Genomic DNA, 15,819 nt, shown 5'->3' on the forward strand with positions numbered 1-15,819 from the left:
ATACACCATGACCTACTAGTACACCCACCATAAAAATGTAAGTGTGAGAGACAGGCATCTCCTTATCCCATATTCTAATTTCTGAGTAACTGTCCTTATCATGTTTCATGCCAATTGGACAAGCAAATAGGGAACTATAAGGAATAATGTGATCATTTTCATTACTTCTTTTCATAAAGTAATATATATTAGTCAAGACTGGTACAATAAATAAACTTCACCATCACTGCATTTTGGCTTTGGGTTCATTGGCATGTACAATATTGCCATTAATCAGTATGATATAAAAAGGCAAAAGTGTATTTCCATCACCCAGCCAGGAAAGCACCGTTGGTTTTTTTCATTTTTCATTATAAGGTTCAAACGCTGGTGATCTTCAAATAGATTTCTTTCACTTCAGCCTGAATGTCCGTCAGACAAAGCAGATGATACATCTGAAATGTCTCATTCATGCCTCTGTGACAGAATTCTGACACATGAAATTAAATACTCTTTCTAACTGTGCCGTTGCGAGACTTGTGAGCGTTTGCATGATGGTGTGTGCACATTTGTGAGACAGCTGCGTCTATGCATATGTGAGTATGTCTGAAAACTGTGAAATTGTGATTTTTTTTATTATTTGATAGTGATTTGACCTTAATACCAGTGGAAAGGATTACAGCCAATAAATGTTTTTCTTTAAAAAATAGCTTGTACTAAGACAAGAAGTGTGTAATCATTCACTGTCATTAATAGTGCAACATTTTTACACCAAGACAGAAGCATTATACAGCTATTTAAAATATGTTGTTTTTTCAATTTCAAGTCTTAAAGATTATTTTTGTTTTTAAATTTAAAACAATTAAAGGTGTTAACTAATTTGTATGAGCTTTATTGCCATTATTACTGGTTCACCTTTCTTGTGCTGAGAATATTTAGATTTGACATTATTCAGTGCTAATAAAGTCTTTTAGCTGTCACCCTGTGTACCTATGTATCAACTGTAATTGCTGGGTGATGTCAGTTTACTAGGACCTCACTGAAAAAGTTTGAACATACTGTGTTTTGCAAATGATGCACAGTTGTTTCTACTTTTTTTTTTTCGTTGTTGCTTTTATTAGGTAACACAGCCACCTAAATGGTTAAAGTATGGTTCTCTATTTTCATTTCTGCTTATGTCATCATTTACAATGCTTACTATTCCAGCAGAAATGGCATCCTCAGAGCTGATCATTTCTATGTGTACTGAAGCCCATGCTGTATATTAAGCACTTTAAATTGAACTATGTGCAACACTGATACTATGTATGCTTGCATGTGATCAATCTTGAGGAGTCTTTGAAGAATCATTTCTGCCAGAAAAAACAATGATCTATGCCAAAAGAAACAAACACTAGAGAATCATACATAACATGCATTATACAGCACTAAATATTAAGACAATGTTGACAATATTAAGTATCTGTTTATATATATATATATATATATATATATATATATATATATATATATATATATATATATATATATAAAATAAGGCCAGACAGGGTGTCCGTATACGTCAAATATACAGATGCCTCGGGCGTTGTGCGCCTCGAGATAAAGCCGAGTGCCTCCAACCCCTGAGAAGTCTGTATATTCAACATATACGGACACCCTGAAGGGCCATATTGCATTTATAATCCAGGTCAAACAGTGGATTTGAAAAAAAAAATGAAATAATTTTAAGGGCAAAATATGCTTTTTTTTAATTAAATATCCTTACGCCAATAAAGGGACCAAACAACTAGTCCCATTTATAACTTTGAACAACACACTAAGTAAAGCTGAGTAAATGTATTTAATTTTAACATGCAAAAGTAAATATATTTTTGATATGTGTTGAATTGTACATTGGCATTGAAAAGATCCAGCAGAAGGCGGTGTTGAGATGGCACTGAAATCATAGTTTTTTCTCACAGTGCAAGACGTTGTTGTTTCAGCAGAATGGCGTGACAGGAGGAAAAATAAATTAATTCAATGCCATCTAGATTTCATTACTTTTTCAAGGTCTGTGTCGGACAGGGTAGATCATTTGCAAAGGTGTCTTTTTGTGTTTTTCTGTAGCGTTTACAAATCGCTAAAAAGACATTATTAAAGTGATGAAGTCGGGGTGAGGGTGTATATTGACAGATTCCCCAGTTTTGTTAGATAGCAGTTTATTCCAGCTCAAAGACCAATGTAGCTTGAAATGTTATATTCTTCTTCTTGGGCATTTCTTACATTTCCATAGAAATCCCTTTTTATTTTCTTAAGAATTTGTTAAGATGTGCATTTTCCACAGTTGAGACAATTTGTTTCTGTTTCAGCCAGTCCTGAAAGACAGCGATTATTTTATTTATTTATTTATTGGTATATTTTGCTGGTAGTTGGTCACTCAGTTTTATAGTTACTGTACCTCTGTAACTGTAAACAAGATGGCTATATACAGTACTGTAAATAATCTGAAGGTGAATGTGATTTGATTGTGTAACTGTGTTCTATCAGTCGTTTCTAATAAAGACCTCTAATAAGACAAGCATGGGATTTTGTGGCTCGCTTGCTTGCTTTGACAGTTAAAACACCATGATTCAAGTCTAATTGCCTATGGCTGATTAGCTGCATAGATAAATAAACCAACAGTGAAGGCACTGTGTAACACTGCCTGAGATATCTATCACTTACAGAAGAATATATAAACGTAGGGCTTCACAAATCTCCTGGCTCCATAGTGCTGCATAGGGACGGTGTTGAATGGTTCATTCCCCCAGCTCATCTGCTGCAATAACCAGGGTGAGCAAATACAAGAAGCATCTTGCTGTGTTATACATTTTCCATCATCTAGTTCAAATGCTGGTGAGCTTCAAACATTTGTGTCTTATGCTTCAATGTCCATCAGCTATTCCTCAAAGCAATGTAGCCCTTTGGAGACCTGACTAAAACATCTGATATAATGGAGATGATGGAAAAAAAGGTACCTTCCATTTCTATTACATCACATACATTAATAATACAAACTATGAAGTAATAAAGAGTGCCATTAACTGTACATTTCCACAGAGTCAAGTGTAGATTTATCAAGAGTAAAAATAAACAACATCAACATGTAAACACACATACACACACACAGTTATATATTTAAATAAATAAACAGTCAGTAACATACATCCTCATCACAGCTCAGTATAATGAAAATGTTAATACCAGTGTCAGTGCTATTATATATTATTATTATTTATTTCTTAGCAGATGCCCTTATCCAGGGCGACTTACAATTGTTACAAGATATCACATTATTTTTACATACAATTACCCATTTATACAGTTGGGTTTTTACTGAAGCAATCTTGGTAAAGTACCTTGCTCAAGGGTACAGCAGCATTGTCCCCCACCTGGGATTGAACCCACGACCCTCCGGTCAAGAGTCCAGAGCCCTAACCACTACTCCACACTGCTGCCCTATATCAACAGTATGTACAGAATAATATAGAAAAATAAATTTCAATGAAATGTTTAATCAATTTGAAAAGCGTCATAGAAATGGATGGATGGACAGACACATCTATATATCCCAGAATCTGATACGCTCAATAACTAAATATTGTTAATAGCAAGTTCTATGACAATTGGATAAGCAGTTCTCCAGGGTCATTGCAACTTACAGCACTACTACTATAGGTACTACAGGTATACACACACACACACACACACACACACACACACACACACACACACACTCATATATATATATATATTGCCATTTCCAGGCCCCACTGAACTCGACCTAGATCTAGTGTTGATATTTACAGTACATTTGCCACTTAATAGGCCCCAAAATGTTACTACCTCTTGTTACATGACCTACTGACTTTATACAATGCTGTATATACACGTAATTTACAAATATAGAGAGTTACAATATTATTTATTATTATGAATGCCTTTTGATGTTTGAAAGATAATGCCGTTGGAATAACTGGTTAATACATTATTATTATTATTATTATTATTATTATTATTATTATTATTATTATTATTATTATTTATTTATTTATATAATTGTGATTATTCTTTAAAAAAAACAAAAAACAAAAACATACTTTTACCAATCTGGTGCATTAATAAGGAACGTGGACTGGGGGAAAATACTACTACGACTACTACTAATAATAATAATAATAAAAAAAAACAAAAAAAAAACCAATAAACGACGCTGATCTGGAGCAATAACTACAACAACTGCAGTATTATCGTATTTTATAGACGCATAAACGTGCTAGAAGAGAATAAAACTATAATTTAAATAGTTTACTGAATGATAAGCACAAGTTTGCGCGCCACTGTGCTAAAAATACATTTACAATACAGTATTTTATCTCTAGCGCTCGGGACCACCAGAACGCGCATCAATCAAAATTTGTGACCTGAGACTGATTGAGTTCTTCAGCACCCAGGGGTTGCCGAACGACCCAGAAACATGTGCCTTTAACAGAGGATATGGCTCGATTCCCAGGGTCTCGTTGTAAGCCATCCCGCTGTGATTGACAACCCGAGCTCTCAGTGGATCCTCCTTCCTCCAGCCTTCTGCTCTCATCTCTCTCTCTCTCTCACTCTCACTCTCCCTCATTCTTTCAGCTTGTGTAACTTTGTACACAGGGATGCTGGCGCACAGTGCAGCCTGAAAATGGGTTTACTATGGATATATCCTTCTCTGCTCACTCTTCACTTGCTAACACCAAACCAGGCCTTAAGGACTTACCCTGACAATGAAGGTAAGGCTCGTTAAAGGACTTCTTTTAATGCAATTAATAACATTGGTTTCTGCCACAAACCTTTTATTTATTTATTTATTTATTTATTTATTTATTTATGTATGTATGTATGTGCCATTTGTCACTGTATACTGGCGTTGCTATGAATGATGCATAAGGTTTGGAGCAGGAAAGACGTATGAAAAATTGTTCAAGTTTTTTTTTTTTTTTTCCCCCAAGTGCACTTGCATTAAATTTGAATTGCATCTGCTTATGGTAAGGCAGGGCTTCTCAAACTCGGTCGTGGGGACCCCCTGTGTCTGCTGGTTTCCATTCTAACCGAGCTCTCAATTACTTAACTAGACCCTTAATTGAACTAATAATTTGCTTAATTAGACATTTTTACTTGTTTTCAGCTCTTAAATAATTGCATTTCAAGTTACTTATCAAATGTTACAGCTAACTTGAAAGATGCAACTGTTCAAGATCCGAAAACAAGTAAAATGGTCTAATTAAGCAAATTATCAGTTCAATTAAGGGTCTAGTTAAGTAATTGTGAGCTCGGTTGGAATGAAAACCAGCATCTACAGGGGGTCCCCAGGACTGTTTGAGAAGCCCTGGGATAAGACAACATAAAAGAAACATAATTTGAATTGTACATACTTTGGATGTGCGACGCGCAAATAGACTTTGGCGGAGTGTAAAATTGGAGTGAAAGTTTTGGACGTTATTTGAATAATAAAACAACAATTATACTACGACTACGACTGTTAAAACAACACCAATAATAATAATAATAATAATAATAATAATAATAATAATAATAATAATAATAAAATTGCTTGGGTGCAGCTAAAGTAAAAAGTAAAATATTATTAGTGATTCAGTGTTCGGAATTATATATTTACAACATGTCTAGACAGTTTGGGATGCATTACTTATTTAAACACGAAGTTTTTATTAATGGTGTTCCTAAATCAAGTTAACACGATTATGACAATTTTATAATTGGACTTCTCCGAAAAGTCAGCTACAGTGGACTTGCTTGGTGAGGTCATGCTGCTGTGAATATTTGAAATGTCCAGTTTTGTTTTGTATTAGAAAAACACATATCACGACCTCTGCTACCTGGTAAAAACTAGAAAACTAGAAAAAAATATTTTTGTTATTAGTTTACAGACTATTTGTAACACATTTATTCGCAAGTGCATTAGATCATTATTTAGTCAGAAGTAGCGTTCGTTAGATATATAACCAAATAGGTAAAAACAACATGTTACTATTGTTTGATATGTTGGTATAGTAATGCTAGTTAATTGTCATAAATGATTTGCACGTTCAAAATATTTAACTATTGGGAATGAATTAGAGGTCCGGCATTTCCTTATGAAAATATAGCCTACTATTCAGGTGTTTCTTTTATGGAATCATTTCCAAGTATTTAATTTTTAATTTTAACCATATGTTTCACATGTTGACATTCACAATTGTCACATTGCTTATGACATTCTTATATTATTAAACTGGATCGTACATTTCATAGAAAATTGAGTTGCATTTTGTTGAAATGTGTCTCAGACGGCGAAGCTTTAAGAAGACGCGCATCTGTAAAAAGTGCATTTTAAAAAGACGCGCTTTCGTCACTTACCGTAGGTAAATGTCACCTTATTGGCCCAAAATTCCCGAGTGTTGAAATGACATTACTTATTTCACTCACTGACATTTTGTGAATATCCACAACACTGCTGATATCCACAAAGCTGACCATTTTCCCACGTCTTGTTTCACCACTGAATGTGACATCCGTTACACAATTGGTAAATGTTGTGGATATGATGAAAGAACCGTAGTAACCTACTTAGGATGAATCAGAGAACATCCAGGCTACACATGTACAGGCTGTATTTAGAGCATTTGCTTTCTGGATGAGGTAAATTAATTGCAGTTTAGCCAACTGGTTGTGTTTGTTTGCTTGCGAGGCTGGTGGAAAAGGGGGTACAGAGTTCAGGCAGCCGCAAATGTAAATATCCAACGTCAATGATTTAGACAGTTTGTGGGTTGCTAACGCTGAATGTAGTTTTTATTATAGACAGTACACTATTCTATCAGTACATTTACATGTATCTGTGTTGTGAAACCAGTAATAGAGTTACATGCTGATTATTATTATTTATTTATTTTACACTGATTGTCTATTTCAACGTAGCATTTTGATCATAAGCTTGAATACGTGTTTGTACATATGGCAAACATATAAGTAATTTGGAAACCATAGACGCCATACACAACTTTTAAAAGAGGTTTTGATTTCAATAGTTGAATTTTTTTCGTTAAACATTAAACAAGTAGAAAAGCATAGTGAGTCTAAGCCAAGGTTTACCACTTTTTTGGTCTAAAATGCACAGGGCAAGAAATGCATTTTCCTGCATTTGATATCCTGTACCAGTAGATGGCGCCCCAATGGTTCTTACCGGTAGTTCTGGTTGCTTTTGCTGTACAGTATTTTTGTTTGGTACCAGCTGCAGCCCATTTTCAAGGGGCATCTCATTAGTGAGGTTTAACAGCATCACACCTGTGTGACATCCATAATTAGTTGTTTTCACCTTAGTTACGTGAGATATAATATATGGTGATGAGTGCAGGGACTGGTAGATTTTAATTAGATTTCACCAAGAAACCATTCACAGTGCCATCAACCAAAAACAGAAATAATACACACAAGCCTACTATTATAAAATTTATTACAGTTGTTAATATAAAAATATAACAAATACTTTTATGTATGTTACAGTGTATTTACCCGGTGCACCACTTGGCAAAAGCAATTATATGGCTAGTATCATTTTTTTTTTTAATGCCTTGCTGACATGAACCTTATCCATGTGATCTAAATTGTACATTACATATCTGAGAGCATTGCAATCGTCTTTGTATAACCAGCAGCACACAACACAACCATTACCATTTGTAGTCAGGATCACTGTAGTTCTTTCTCCATACTTTTCTCACTTTTAACTTTCATCTTTCCATTAATACTCTATAAACTTAAATGCTGTCCAATTAATTACTCTGCTTTCTGAACTGAAAACTGATGAAAGACCGCTGGCCATTTTCCCTTTACTCTTCAACAACGTGCATGTTAAAGGAATATGTTGTACTTTTGAAGCATGCACAACATTTCCCATCTTTGTCTTTTGTATAATGAAAATACAAATGATGACATCATGTGCACTTCCTCTATTCTCTAACACACTATTCACAAGGAAAAATAGTCTGTTTCTTGAGAAGTCTTCTATTCCAGCCAAACAATTGCAATCTGCTAGAAGAATCCCAAGGGCACCTGTTTTTGCAGCCCAGGATAGTAAAGTGTGATGCTGTTATTGATTCCACTGCTTTCTGGGATTGAATGTGTTTTTTTTTTCTTTTAATAATCAGATGCAGGAGCTTGACAACAACAACAAAAAGCACATCTTTTTTGTGTAAATGGGCTTTTATAAATCGATTGTTATATGCACTAGCCCTGCACCCAGTCCCTGGTTTAAGAACTACCTTCAGGTAACTATTTTATTTAAATGAATATGTGTTTGATGTTAAATAAATGATTCCTCCCTTATAGCTGTATGAACAAACTCCAATTAGTAAACCTCTAGACTCAGGTGTTAGTAAACCTCTAGACTCAGGTGACTTATTCATGCTGTAATGCGTGCAATCAGTTCAGAGCTGATTTACCAGTGGCCTGTTTGTTCAAACTCCTGGCACCTAGCCATAATATTATATTTCTAAACAAGGGTTCTGAAATCCAGGACTGGGTGCAGGGCTAGTGCAAGTTTCAAGCCCTGACATGAGTATATAAAACTGCAATTCCCTGTTGCAAAGGCTCGCTGTACAAGTGTTGACAAGGCTGTTTCAAAAGTAACAGTCTCAAAAGTGATGACTCTAACTTTTTTGTATGAATTAGAGGAGGCCATTATTCTGGATTGGCTGTGTAGTCCAATAATACAATTATATGGTGTCGTGTTGAATCAATTGGGAACTGGCTGCCAAAGGTGGCACTTGTACACTGTGTTGACAGTGATATGGCAGGTGCTTCTTTTCGTTGTTTTGTTCAACCCCTTTATCAGATCGACAGCACGTTGTTGGGTTTGTAAAATGGAAAAATGCCTGAAGAATCATCCACCCATTCCCATTTGTTAAATATTTGTGCCAACATCAGCACCACAGAGCAGATGTACAGTATTGTACACTGTAGGTATCCATTATCAAGGGTCCAGAGTCATTTTCAAAAGGCAAAGGTCAACATTGCTTTAATTGGTTTAATTTATAATAGATGTACTTATTGACAGATACATATTTGAACTACAACATGATTAATCACAGAAGCCTAATTAAATGGACAATATTCATTCAGTCCCTCTATCCCTGACCCTGAAAAGTAGCAAGCAAATCATTGATCTTTTTATGGTCTTCTTTTATTACTCTTCAGATTTCCAGTTATTGTCAGTTGAGTTATATACAGTGCCTTGCGAAAGTATTCGGCCCCCTTGAACTTTGCGACCTTTTGCCACATTTCAGGCTTCAAACATAAAGATATGAAACTGTAATTTTTTGTGAAGAATCAACAACAAGTGGGACACAATCATGAAGTGGAACGAAATTTATTGGATATTTCAAACTTTTTTAACAAATAAAAAACTGAAAAATTGGGCGTGCAAAATTATTCAGCCCCCTTAAGTTAATACTTTGTAGCGCCACCTTTTGCTGCGATTACAGCTGTAAGTCGCTTGGGGTATGTCTCTATCAGTTTTGCAGATCGAGAGACTGAAATTTTTGCCCATTCCTCCTTGCAAAACAGCTCGAGCTCAGTGAGGTTGGATGGAGAGCATTTGTGAACAGCAGTTTTCAGTTCTTTCCACAGATTCTCGATTGGATTCAGGTCTGGACTTTGACTTGGCCATTCTAACACCTGGATATGTTTATTTGTGAACCATTCCATTGTAGATTTTGCTTTATGTTTTGGATCATTGTCTTGTTGGAAGACAAATCTCCGTCCCAGTCTCAGGTCTTTTGCAGACTCCATCAGGTTTTCTTCCAGAATGGTCCTGTATTTGGCTCCATCCATCTTCCCATCAATTTTAACCATCTTCCCTGTCCCTGCTGAAGAAAAGCAGGCCCAAACCATGATGCTGCCACCACCATGTTTTACAGTGCTCCTTGGGATGTTTAAAGCTTGGGAAATCTTTTTGTATCCAAATCCGGCTTTAAACTTCTCCACAACAGTATCTCGGACCTGCCTGGTGTGTTCCTTGTTCTTCATGATGCTCTCTGCGCTTTAAACGGACCTCTGAGACTATCACAGTGCAGGTGCATTTATACGGAGACTTGATTAGACACAGGTGGATTCTATTTATCATCATTAGTCATTTAGGTCAACATTGGATCATTCAGAGATCCTCACTGAACTTCTGGAGAGAGTTTGCTGCACTGAAAGTAAAGGGGCTGAATAATTTTGCACGCCCAATTTTTCAGTTTTTTATTTGTTAAAAAAGTTTGAAATATCCAATAAATTTCGTTCCACTTCATGATTGTGTCCCACTTGTTGTTGATTCTTCACAAAAAATTACAGTTTCATATCTTTATGTTTGAAGCCTGAAATGTGGCAAGAGGTCGCAAAGTTCAAGGGGGCCGAATACTTTCGCAAGGCACTGTATAATATCACAGTACTTGGTGATTCAAGCTTTATTTGAAGAAAAGATTATGAAATGTTGTACTATTGCAAACATCTTGTTGAAGATGGGGTATTGATGTGATGAACAGAAGTGGATTTTGACTGAATACGCCATTTACTGGTCGGGTTTATAACTTCTCCACAAACCTAAGAGAAACAGCTGGTTTTAGGCTATGTAATGCTATCTTTCAACACACATGGGAGATAACGCAGAGCAGAGGTAACACTGTATAATATCTGGATAAAGTTACTTAGCATTGTAATAAAAACGCTTGGTATAGGACTCAGCTGAGTATTCATTTTCCAAAAGTATCATTTTTAAAATATAGATTTCAGGACAGACAAGCCTGCAATAATAAACCTTGACCTGAATCAAACTTCATTGTGTATGTGAAAAATACAGCACAGTTCACTCTCAGTATTACAAAGATGTGTTACTTTGTGTCAGGAAATTGCTTGGAGAGCTTGCAGTGCACTACTAGCAAATGGATTAAGGGTTGCCATATTCGGAGACTGAAGTCATCTATTAATCTGACAGAAGATACAATACAAAAGAGTGCCATGCATTGTTTTTCAGTCCTTGTCATTGTGCCTCAAGGCGTTGTGCGATCACCTTGTACTTGAATAATGTGATCAATCAGCTTTTACATTCAAGGTTGTACTGAGTAAAGGGTCCAAATAGTGCCTTGGGAACCTAAGACGCATGAAGCTGTGTTAACCCCAACACTGTCCAACACGTCATGGATCAAGACTAACAATCCCTAGGCTACCCAGCCTGTTGTTCAGTCACATTTGTCTTAAAATGCCCTGTCCTAGAGCCACTGAAACAAAAGCAGTTTAATTGCTATAGGTACAGGACCAGTGCTACCACTGTGGATAAGGAAAGGAAAAATTATGACAGAGATTGAAATAAATTATAAAAAAGTTCAGCAGGGTTGTTTTTGCCACTGTACCAGTTTGTAGTATTATCTTACTTGTCTTATCTGCAATACTAATAAGCAGAACAAATAGAATTACAATGTACATGGTTGCTGTCTGGTTATAAACAAACCTGGTTGGTAATGCCATACACCCAGGGTCTAGTATTAGTATCAAATACCAATAATTAATTTCAAATTGTTAAAGGATATTAGTATGTATCCATGTTTTTAAATGTTAAGTAGCTTATATTCCCACTCAAATAACAACCAACACTTGTTTCCGCTACAGGCACATCATTTCTTAGTATTTAAAAGTTATGAAAAATAGTATACCAGAAACTCACAGCAAAAATCCATACATTGCTGTCATGGCCGTAACTAGCTATGAGGACATCTTATTAAGGGTACAACTACATTTCCTATGGCACTGCCTGTTGTGACCACATATCATAGGTAAATACTGTATCCCGACACTCCTGGATCACAATGTAAACCTGGGAGTGAAATGCTTCCATGGTCCAGCTAAAAGGGTTAAAGACTATGTTACAATAAGAACAGAAAACAATACGCAATCAATCGGTCAACCAGAACCAAAAAGTCACTTTTTAGATTTGCCTGGATTTGTAAATGGTGTTGGACAAATGAATCATTCTGCAGTTAACCTCTAGCTCGGCCGATGATTAAGTTTTAAACCCCCAGTGTGTGAGGAGGCAAAGGCCAGTTAAAAGTGTAAACAAATGTCCGGGAAACTGCCCGTCAGCATCAGCTCCTTCTATCAAACACAGAAAGGCCACATCATTTACTTGGTAGAAATGATTAGGCTCTTTATGAGCAGATATACAGGGATGAGTAGAAACACTTGATATTAAGTTGTAAGGCCTGACAGATGCCAAAAAGGAAAGCCAATGCCTACACAATGTGCAGTCAACCACACATTTGTTTCTTTCTACCCTGGAGGGTGACAGCTGAACCCGTAACTGTGGGACGTGGCCCTGGTATATGTGTTTGGGATTGGAAATTTGCGACAGCTCCAGTTGCATGCAGACCAGTTACATAGTGGCACAAAGCCATGACCAGTGCTCCTGCCTGTGGTCTACCCACCTATTGCCAAATGTATACTAAACATTTTAACAAGAGGTATTGGTTCTTTTGCATATAAAAAACACAAAATGCCAAAATATACACACAGTATCTTTCAAATAACTTGGATTTATTTAAAGAAAATGGATTGATTCCGCTTTTGTCATGTTTTAGATCTCTTGGGGTATTGGCAAGGGGCTTTGCAGTTTGGCAGGTAGATTAAAGCAGCTTTATTCAGACAGGGCTGTGGATTAAACTAGAAAGTACAGAAAGCTGCAGACCTGAAACACTGAGAGAAGGAGTGTTTTAACAAATTGTCCTGTATTTGTCAATAGAAATGATCGTAAAACCAATAGAGTCTGAGTTGTCTGATGTTAGTATTGGGGCAGACAACATTTCACTTGAAAACTATCTAAATAAACTTATTACCTAATGTTTGTCGCAGTGTGCATGCTCTGACTGAGTGCAATTCACAGTGGTTGCACTGCACTAGACTTTTCACACACACAGTAAAGAACCTTTTATAGTTTCACCATTGTTTATTAATTGATAGCTCTGTGGAACCATATCTGATATTTAAGTCACAGTATGCAACACAAATAGACTAGACAAAGATAGCACCAGTGCCCATAGAAATATATAAAAATAATAATATTTTTTTTTTTAAAAAACAGCTGTAAAGACTGCCTGAGCGACTAGGTGTTACGGCATTGCTGCCAATGGCTTATGGGAGGAATTTAAGATTTTTTCCCCTGGTATGATAGACACGTTGATAGACCCAGTGTTCCAGACTGTACTGTGGGGCTATTATCGTCATTTGAGACTCTACCCCTCCTGAATTTAATAAGATAGAATGTCAATGGTACACAATATCTGAGCTGGACTATTGATTTAGTAAAGGTGAAATACTTCATACGTAGTCTTTTTTTATTTTTATTTGTTTAATCCACCGACTCATCCCAGGTCCCGAGGGTAGTTTATGTTAGTAACAATAGGAAATGCTATGCTGCTTTTCATATTTGAACTGAAAATTTGTTGTAGAATATTAGCTTTTTAGCTGAATAATTGCAATTATTTTGAGTACAGTCTTGGCATTTGTTAACAATAGTACAGTAAATAGTGAGAGTTCTACTTTAGAGTAGCTAATATTTGATATCAAAAGACATCTCTATGGAAGACACTCTTAATAGAATAAGCTAGCTGCACTAAATTGAACTGTCATATTGATACTGATGGTATTTTACTTTTATTGTTACTTCTGAAGTTACTGTGTTTTTGTTTTAACAACTTTTAGAAATACCCAGTGATGGAATGTACTAGATGTATTGTAAGCCAGCTATTCATCCCCTGGGCTTTCAGCACCACTCAGTTTCTGTGTCAGTGCCTCCTATCTGAAAGAAGATTTTCAGCATCCTGGAGTGTCCTAAATGATGATTTAGAAATAAAATGTAATATCACTAGGTGAAATCCCAAGTACATATCATAAACAAACATTTGGAAGTGGCCAAAAGATATATGTTTGCAGATCGAATGGCACATTTTGGAATGTACTTGGATATTAAATCTGAGATAAATTGGGGGAGGAGAGCCAATCCAGGAATAATTTTATAAAGTAACACAGAGGTCTTGTTAACGCAACATTTTGCGTCCTAGACGCAAAATAAATCCATTGGACGGAAAATTATTTTGTCTTGCGTTCATGGGACCCACAGAATGGGAAAAGGACACAGACATGCAATATAACAACCTTGATTAAGATACACTCCTGTCCTGTAGGTGGCAAAAATAAGCCTCATATTTGGCTTAAGCAGCACAGTATTAAAAATGATATTTACATTTAGACATTTCTGGCACCAGACCAGTGTCTGTGACAATATGGCGAAGCAGTTGTCAATCGGAAGTTTTTTTGCTAATCAGTCAGCGTCTTCTGACTGTACATGTAGTCTCCGCGGCGCCGCCTAAAAGACCACTTCGCCTAAGGAAACACACTTTGAGTGAAACTGATTTTTCCCATTGTAAATGCTCTGGCTAAAGGAACAGGAACTTCGCTTAAAAGAACACCTATATTGATTTGTTCACAATGGATACATTACTGTTTTGTAACCTGATAACTCATTATCATCAAATTTAAATGGTTTATTCAGTCTTTTCAAAAGTGACTTGTCGTCGCAAGAGTGTGTTATGGTGCACTGATTAGTTTATTAAATATTAAATCATATTGACTCGTTTTGTATTTCCACGAGTGCACCTCATTGCTACAAGATGGAATGTAAATAAAATTGTGAAATGCGCTTCAACATTCTGTTAAACGTGCATGTCATATATTGCTGCTGCATTTTTTTAATGTCTGTAGGGGTGGCATGTCAATTTAGTTTGACAGTTAGTTTATTAAAGTTAGTCTGTCTGTTACTTTATTATTATAGTTTATTAGCATACACAAACAGTGCCTTGCATAAGTACTCACCCCCTTGGACTTTTCCACATTTTGTAGTGTTACAACCTGGAATTAAAATGGATTTAATTAGGATTTTTTGTCACTGATCTACACAAAATAGTCCATAATGTCGATGTGGGGAAAAAAAATCTACATATTTTTCATAATTATTTACAAATAAAAAACTGAAAAGTCTTGATTGCATAAGTATTCACCCCCTTTGCTGTGACACCCCTAAATAAGCTCTGGTGCAACCAATTGCCTTCAGAAGTCACATAATTAGTTGAATGGAGTCCACCTGTGTGCAATTAAAGTGTCACATGATCTCAGATTAAATACACCTGTTTCTGGAAGTTTGTAAGAGAGCATATCTAAACAAACAGCATCATGAAGACCAAGAAGCTATCAAAACAAGTCTGGGATAAAGTTCTAGAGAAGCACCAATCAGGGTTGGGTTATAAAAAAATATCCCAAACTTTGAACATCCCCCGGAGCACCGTTAATCCATTATTAAAAAATGGAAGGAATAACCGCGACTCTGCCGAGAGAAGGCCATCCACCAAAACTCAGTGACCAGGTAAGGAGGGCATTAGTCAGAGAAGCAACCAAGAGGCCAATGGTAACTCTGAAGGAGCTGGAGAGATCCACAGCTGAGATGGGAGAAACCATCCATGGGACAACTATAACCCGGACGCTCCACAAAGCTGGGCGAGAAGAAAGCCATTGCTGAAAAAAACCCATATCAAATCCTGTTTGGATTTTGTCAAAAGGCATGTGGGAGACACAGCAAACATGTGGAAAAAGGTTCTCTGGTGTGATGAAACCAAAATTGAATTGTTTGGCCTTAGCGCAAAACGCTATGTGTGGCGCAAAGCTAACACTGCTCATCACCCTGAGAACACCATCCCCACG

The 15,819-nt window shown here is 36.3% G+C and overlaps 1 protein-coding gene across 1 annotated transcript in view; it reads left to right on the forward strand.

Annotated features, from left to right (window-relative positions):
- Positions 1 to 4,529: 4,529 nt before the first annotated feature.
- The window catches only part of LOC117417233 (ephrin type-A receptor 3-like), a 158,617-nt gene continuing 147,327 nt past the window's right edge, over positions 4,530 to 15,819 (forward strand). Inside the window, exon 1 of the mRNA XM_034029216.3 lies at positions 4,530 to 4,769. Coding sequence (XP_033885107.1) covers positions 4,682 to 4,769 — 88 coding nt within the window. The 5' untranslated portion in view covers positions 4,530 to 4,681. The remainder of the gene's footprint in view (positions 4,770 to 15,819) is intronic.

Source organism: Acipenser ruthenus, chromosome 12, assembly GCF_902713425.1.
Source record: "Acipenser ruthenus chromosome 12, fAciRut3.2 maternal haplotype, whole genome shotgun sequence".
Classification (NCBI taxonomy): Eukaryota; Metazoa; Chordata; class Actinopteri; order Acipenseriformes; family Acipenseridae; genus Acipenser; species Acipenser ruthenus.